We start from the raw sequence: 8,248 nt of genomic DNA, 5'->3' as shown, positions 1-8,248 counted from the left end.
GTTTGTCAATGTTTGTGTGTAGGCATGTGCTCTGACTGTATGTATGCATTGTGTTCATTTATCAATGGATACTTAGGTTATTTCCATGTCTTGGCTATTTTGTATAATGCTTTAGGGAAATGGGCATTGTAGATACCCCTTTGAAATCACACCTCCCCTCATCTCCCCTTTAATCTCTTCCTTTCTTCTCCTTACCTCTCCTCTCCTCTTCTTAATATGAATATCTTAATATGAACATGAAGAAAACTACAACATAATAAAATGTACAGGATGCAGCAGAAGTAATAATACAAGAATCATTTATATTAAAAAAAATCTCAAGTAATCAACTTTACCCTTTAGAAAAAGAATAAACTAAAAAAAGAAAAAGAATAAACTAAGTATAACAGAATGGATAAAAAGAACAGTAAAGAGGAGGAGGAGGAGTAAAGAGGAGGAGGAGGAGGAAGAGGAGGAAAAGAAGAAGAAGAAGAAGAAGAAGAAGAAGAAGAAGAAGAAGAAGAAGAAGAAGAAATAAAGAAAGAAGGAAAGAAAGAAGGAAAAGAAAATCTCTCAACAAAGAAAAGTCCAGGACCAGATGGTTTATTAGAGAATTCTACAAAACTTCTGGAGAATTAATGCTAATGTAGGCCAGTATTACTAGCATTACTGAATTCAAGCAAAGATGCAATAGAGAAATCAAACAACTATACTAACACATAAGTATCTGATAAACAGAGTCAGAAAAGACAACTAAGTGAGAAAGGAAGAAGTAAAATTATCTCTTAGCAGATGACATGATCCCACAAGTAGAAACCCTCAGAGTCTTCATAAAAAGTCTGCTAGAGCTAATCATTTTCAGGGAAGTTGTAGGAAACAAAATCATCAACTGAAATAGTGATGCTTTTTTTCAGCAGTAGTAAAAATTATCTGAAAAGGAATTCAAGAAAACAGTCCTATTTATAATAACATCAAAAGAACAAAATGCTCAGGAATAAACTTAAGGGCTGAACATTTTTTTAAAAAATGATAAAAATGAATTTGATTTTATGCCTGAAACATTTTCTTTTTATCTTGATCTGGAGTTTTGACATCTGACACACTCTCCTAATTACCCAGTCCTAAGATGGTTGGGAGCAGCTTGGGGAGGAACCCCACCAGTTCTCATAAATATTTTGTCCCAGGTGGTTGTCCCTGATGGCTTTGATGTTCTGTTTGTAACTCATCCGTGTCTGTGTTTTGGTAGTGACTGACTTTTAGCCTCTGAGAAGGATGAGATAGGAACAGACATTTGCAAAGAACATCTGACAATTTTCTTAGCCTCCGGTTTACTATTTAAAATGCATTTTGTGAAGACACCCGGGAACATGCCATCATTTGAATTCCAAATACTTTTCTTCTTTTTTTTTTTTAATGCAACTGAGTCCTCAGTGAGGATCAAATGACGAATAATGATGTTTGTGTAAAACTCACAGCTGGAGCACTTCTCTGGAGGCTCATGCAACAGTGACAACACAGAGCTTTCTCGCTTGCTGGTAGGTTTTAACGGAAACATATGGTGATGGAGGTTATGGTGAGGCTGGCTCAGGTAGCCTAGTCTTTGGCTGCAGCGTCCATATTTACTTTGTCCTGTGGGTTGGGTCAGGAAAAGGCAGGAAGCCAGTTTGCCTGTGTCATGCAGTACGGTGTAGCTGCAAGGCCCTTTCCACATCAGATCATGAGCCTGATATCCAGAACCTTCCCCAAGAATCAACTTCATTAGTGGCGTCTCTTTCCTGACTTGGATCTCCTGGCTTGTTCTTGCCTTCTGCTCCTTTGCTTCTGTGTCTGTCTCCCTAGGACATGGGAGTTTAGGCATTGAGACCTCGTAAGAAAAGCCACCATGTTTTCCTGAGAGGTAGCATCTTTGTTTTTAAAAAGTTTTACATAGCTGTTTGCAAATAAAAATAGAAAGTAAAGTAACTTTTATTTGGAGAATTTATCATAGGCTAAATCTTGCAGATTCATAATGCAATAGTATTTGCTACTCCAGATGTGGCACTTTTCAATAAAGAATTTGGGCACCTTATGATAGTCATGTGCTAGGGACATATTATCTTAATTACTGTTCCAAACTTCATCATACCATACACATTATTTTCTCCTTAATTTTATAGACAATACAATTGACATTTGGAAAGGCGAGTCCTTTGCTCAAGGGAGTGGATAGCAGTTAACTTAGAGGTGAACTTAGCTTCTCTTCAAGGTTCTTACCATCCCTTGCTTATAAACTATGCTCTCTTCACTCTCCTCGTTATTTTGTTGTTGCTGTTTTTTATGTTTGTTGCTAATTGACCATCTTTGAGATGCAACCCAAGTTTCTTTTCTGAGAACTCTATTATTATTTCCTCAGCATTTTATTCAAGTTGATCTCTTACTTTTCATATTTTACATGTACCTCCACTCCAGCGGTCACTAAAGAAATTATTTCAGCTAAATAACCAAGCTGATGGTGATGGTGATGACGTGTGTATTTTGTCACTTTTATGATAGAAATGACTCATACCAATCTTATGACCCATACAAGCGATGACAGTGAATTAGGAGTGTTGTATTTGATACTTGGAAGACAAAGCTCTCAACCAGAGAGATAGTCTTCAACTTTCTAGATTTTTAAGCAAGCACTTGCAAATTAAACAGACTTTACTTTGCTTGAAACTCCAATGGACATTCTTTAATTTGAAAAGCTCTTATTTCAAGTTTAAAAAGGAAGGGGAAAAGTTGACAAAACGCAAGCCATTTTGGAAAAGTAACATACAGGAGAAAGTATGAGATTAGCAAGTTCAAAGACAGGGAGGTTGACACAGTTGCCTCTGCCTGCGACAGAAGTTGAAAATTGTGTGAACTGAAAATGCGTTCACATTTCAAAGCTTATCGTAAAGCTGAGGAGTCGTGAGTAGAACCATTGTAAATGAGAACCATCTGTGTACATATCTTGCATAAGATGCATCTTGCATTGCATTATAGGGCACACTTTTGAGTTTTAGAAATGTTCTGTTTGACTCTAATATCATAGTTAATCTTGTGTTGCTACAATAGAATGACACAAACTAGTTAATTCATAATGAACACTGGCTTTTTTTGACTCACGGTTCCAGTAACTGGGAAGCCCAAGACTAAGGGGATATCCTGCTCTATGCTTCTAAGGCAGAAGGCAGAATGGCAAGGCAGCACCTGTGAAAGAGAGAGAACAGATGGGGCATTCTATCAGGCATTATTTGAATGCAATAAGTTAGTGCATTAAACTTGAGAAAGTAGACACTTTAATAATCCCAAATGGATGTTCACAGTGTGAATTGGCAACTTAAATCTCTGAGGGTGGGTTTGTTTATGAAGTAATGCTTTGTGACTGTGTCCCCAGTATTCCTTATGTTGTAAAATCCACCCCAAATGCAACAGGATCGAGGGGTAGGAGCTTTTGGAAGTGACCATTACCATTGTTAGAGGGAGAGGGTTCCTAATGTAAGGATCAGTAGCTCTCTTTCTTTTCTTTCACATTGCTGTCTTTCTCTTCTATCTTGGATGATACTGTAAGAAGATCCTCACCAGAGAAATCTTTCCATCTTGCACTTACCAGGCCAGAATCATTCCCAGTGAGATAGTTTTCCATTCATTATAAATTACCCAGTAGGTGGAATTCCAACACATAGTGGACTCAGACATTTAGGTTTGACAGAACATTTCTAAAATTTATTGAAGTCACACGTGCTCAATCCATAATCCAAGTTAGCACATTGGAAATTTCATGGTATTGCACTGAATTTGTAGCTCACTTTTGGAAGTACAGAAATTTTCATGATATTAATTCTGCCAATCCATGACCATGGGAGTTCTTCTTGCCTCTTAGAATCTTCTTTAATTCCTTTCTTTAAAGTCTTATAGTTTTTGTTGTAGACGTCCTTCACTTCCTTGGATAGATTTGTTTCTTGTTTGTTGTTTTTTCATTTGAGGCTATTGCAAATGGTATATTTTTTCCTAATTTCTTTCTCTATCTTGCTGCTATACAGAAAAGCTATTGATTGACTTCTCAAGTGAGCTGAGGAATAGATTTGCTCAATGATGTTGCTCATGTTGCTGCTGGTATAAAATTGTAGGAACACAAGTCTCTTCAGTTATGAAATATTTTTATACAACACTAAACTGCTTACAAATAGTTTTGGTTGAATTTATACAGATTGTGAATATGAAATTATTCCACATTATGAGGTTGTGGAAGAAAAGAGCCAGGAAATTTATATATAATGTGATTTGTATATAAACATTATATTGAGGGAAATATCAAGTGTTCTGTTGTACAGAAAATACTATAAACATTCCACATACCCAAAACCTTCTGCAAAAAGAATCATCAATATATGACTAGCTGGAACTTCTGCTCTACCTATTCCTTTGTCCTCTGTTGGATTGTTTCTAGGAGAGGGTCAGACTTAGTTCATCTGGTTTGTGACGAAAGAAAGCATTGTTAAGGGAGTGAGCATAATGACTAATAATTCACTCAAACTGAATATGAAAGAAAGCCAAGAATGGGAGGGCCTGATAAGGAGACAGAGAATAAAAAGTTGATGACTTTTCTAAATAAAATGGAAAAAAAAGAGAAATAATAATAATAAGACAAAAGATGCTTAATTTGTGATTTTAGTTTTCAACTTTTTTAGTTTTTGGTTTGGTCAGGCTTTGAACTCAGGGCCTACACACTGTCCCTGAGCTTTTTTTTGCTTAAGGCTAGTGCTCTTACATGTCCAGTCACAGCACTACTTCTGGCCTTTTCTATGATTTCAATGGAAATAGAAGTCTCGCAGACTTTTCTTCCTGGGCTGGCTTCAAACTGCTATCCTCAGATCTCAGCCTCCTGAGTAGCTGGGATGACAGGCATGAGTTAGCAGTGCCCAACTGGTTGGCAACTTTTGTAAAATCTAACAGCAACAGAGAGACTCCATTCCCCAAGTAAACAGCGCAATAATTTTACTCATCTCCTTTCAGTATACCTAGGTCCCTTCCTAATGAAAACCAATAAAAACGTTTTGAAGTTTCATATCAATACATGCATGATGTAAATAGTTTAAGCAATTTGGAAAGGCATAAATGAACATATATGTATATATATTCTCTATATTTTAATATTTGGTGCTACTACTTATAAATTCTCTGTTCATAATTTTGGTACACTAAGAAATTTTAAGTATACATATAAGGTCACACAAAATATAGATTCATTAAAAATAGAAACATAAATGGAATAATAAAGTATCTCTAAATTTTTGTACTTAACACTACATTGGAAATCTTTTAATGTCTGTACAGAAATTCATCTCCCTTTAAAAATGTCAGAGTAACATTCCATTAGGATTTACATATTTTCTCATTAATAAGCAACATTGCAATGAAGATCCTCTTGCACATATTTTGCATTTATAAAGACTTATGAATTCATATGTTTAGCTAAATACTCTAGACAGTAATTTTAAGCTGTAAGGCATTTCATTATGCTGATAATGAGCGATATCTCCAGATTAGTTAGTTGTGTCTTTGGAAGATGGAGACAAAATATACTTCCAGCTGTAGCTTAGAAAGCTTTCCAAGGAATCTCAATGTGTTTAAATTGGATGTGAGGGGAGAAAGAGAGGACATGTTAGCAACTCAAGTTTTGGAAGGTGGTTCTTTCTGTTTGTTTGTTTGTTTTGCCAGTCCTGGGGCTTGGGACTCAGGGCCTGAGCACTGTCCCTGGTTTCTTTTTGCTCAAGGTTAGCACTCTACCACTTGAGCTACAGGGCCCCTTCTGGCTTTTTCTATATATGTGGTGCTTAGGAATTGAACCCAGGGCTTCATGTATATGAGACAAGCATTCTACCACTAGGCCATATTCCCAGCCCTCAAAGGCTGTTTTGGTAGCTGTATCAACCCTCGCTGCATATCATAATCACAAAGAGGACGCAGAAATTTGCCTTAAGTTCCCAAACCAGAAATTCTGACTTCATTGATCATAGTATCCCTGGCTGGTCTTGGTCATTGGTTCTTTCTGTTGAGATCCTAATATTTAGTCAGTGTCAAGAACCACTGCTAAAGATAGAGTAAGAGGAGATACACAAAGAAGGCTCAGGCAAGGAGTATGCAAGACAGTGCCCATGAAACAAAAGAGAAAAGTGAAAATAAATCTTCTATTAAAACAAAAAACCACCCATGTCAGGTGAGAGGATCAGATCAGGTTTGAGGCAGAAAGGAAGAAGAAAGGAGAGGCCTAGGCAATGGAATGGAAGAGCTGACTGGGTCAGCCCACATCATTCCCTTTCGTTGCTTATCTCAGAATCCACTCTCCTGGGTGAAGATGAATTTGAGACTGAAGCTTCCTCCACGCTCTCTTTAACCCGGGGTTGTCCTGAATCAGTAGAACTGAATGAGCAGTTGGGTAGGTGATCAAGGAGATTCTGAGCAGAATAGTCCAGAAAGAACTATTTTTAAAGATATCAGATATAGCAAGAAATAGAGTAACTGCATTGAAAAAGTAGAGAATGAGAAAGTAGCTAGTTGCTTTAATGGCCCCTATGTGGGCTTCCATCCTTGGATCTCGCGAGCCCGTCGCTCTGCTTTTCATGTGCAGGGTATGTCTCTTGAGAGATATGATCAGCATGGTGGCCGCCACAATGAAAATGATCAGAGGAACCAGGATACTCAGGCTAATGAAGAGAGCCACGATGGTCATATTGGTCTTAATGTGGGATAGCCCCTTCGTGGAATTGTGGAAACGGATACCATGAGAATCATCATTGAACAGCGTGATGGTGTCCTTGCAGAAAACCAGGCTGCAGCTGAAGGAAATCAGCACAGAGAGCCACAGGAGCCGGGGAATCCATCCAGAAATTCTCCACTTCAGCTTGAGGAAAAGTGAGGAGGAAAAATTGGCAATCTTCATGAAGTAGAAGAAACTGAGCCAGGCAGGAAACCAGAGGCCACAATAATGTAAAAATATAAAACTTATCTTGAATAGCGTATAGAATCTATCTTTGAAAAAAGTAAGCGAGAACGTAGAGACTAAACTAATTTCTAGTATCATAAGGCTGTTGAGAACTATTCTAGATACACTCAGGAAAACCAGAATCCTGCCACTTGTTGAAAGTGTCTTTTTCTGAATCCACGTAGCTACATAGATAGCCACGATGAATCCATTTGCAATGACACCGGCTGTGCATCCAACGCCTATGATAAAAACTGAGGCCAAGACAAATGGGGACCAGTCATTGTCTACAGACTTGCTGGACATCGCCATTCTGAGGTTGGTGCTCTTCTTTGATGTATGGAAGAAAATGTCTCCCTGGCATTAGACAGGAGCCTCAAGAGCTCCCACAAATCACGTCACAGGAGGAGGTAGCTGAGAAGCCATTCACAAATCCACTCCATTTGTTTATATCAAGATTCTTAGCTCTAAATATGGAGATACAAATGATGGGAGGATCTGGTTTCCAGTTCTCTCCTTGGTTTTGAATATGTGGGTATGAATTCAGTTGGGGGCTCAAGGAATTCTCCCCGACAAACCATGCACATGGCTCTAAGAGCTATGCTCTCTGGTAACTAGTTAATATGAACTTGTGCACACCGAGGGAACTGATTGAAATTAATATCATGAAGGGGTGTGTGTCCATACATATATATATATATATTTATTATTTCATGGCAGGAAGTGCCCAAACAATCTGGATATATCATTATATTTAAATATCTTGACAACATTATGAGGCATGGTTTTTTTTTTGTTATTTCCATTTTGCAGATGGAGAAACTGAGGCATACAGAGGTTTTTCTTTTTCGTTTTGATAGCTTATCCAAAGCATTCAGCTAGATTATGCTAGAGCTGGAATTCAAACCTATCACCTGGTCTTAGAGCTTGTCCTTGCTCATTGGGTTGTTCTGTCCAGACCTGTGTGAATTCTTTTGTGTATGACAAAGACTATATAAACAACTGACTTCACTGACATTTTTTCCTGGTAGCCTCTATAATGTCTTTAGTACTGAAGGGGCATAATAAAGCAAGGAGACACTACATATGTAAGAGATAGGACTTTATCTACAAGACATATTACTTGAGGCAACCATTTCTTTCATGATTTTTAATTACCACAAGTAGTTTCACAAGGCGGTTTCAGTGACTTTGACATACACACCTACATAGCTACTTACTTACGAGGCACGCTGGTGAAGCCCCCTTTTTCCTTCCTTCTCTGTCATCCTTCTTTCTTAA

General features: G+C 37.8%; 1 protein-coding gene across 1 annotated transcript; it reads right to left on the bottom strand.

Moving 5' to 3' along the window:
• Positions 1-6,310: 6,310 nt before the first annotated feature.
• On the bottom strand, positions 6,311-7,273 carry Tas2r39 (taste 2 receptor member 39). The gene has a single exon (XM_048337728.1). The coding sequence runs from the start codon at positions 7,271-7,273 to the stop codon at positions 6,311-6,313; it is 963 nt and encodes a 320-aa protein (XP_048193685.1).
• Positions 7,274-8,248: the final 975 nt, after the last annotated feature.

The sequence above is a fragment of the Perognathus longimembris genome, chromosome 2 (assembly GCF_023159225.1).
Source record: "Perognathus longimembris pacificus isolate PPM17 chromosome 2, ASM2315922v1, whole genome shotgun sequence".
In the NCBI taxonomy this organism is placed as follows: Eukaryota; Metazoa; Chordata; class Mammalia; order Rodentia; family Heteromyidae; genus Perognathus; species Perognathus longimembris.
This window is presented reverse-complemented; position numbering and strand designations above follow the sequence as displayed.

Coding starts and splice junctions, on each gene's coding strand:
- Tas2r39 (XM_048337728.1), bottom strand. CDS start 7,273: ATGTCCAGCAAGTCTGTAGACAATGACTGGTCCCCATTTGTCTTGGCC.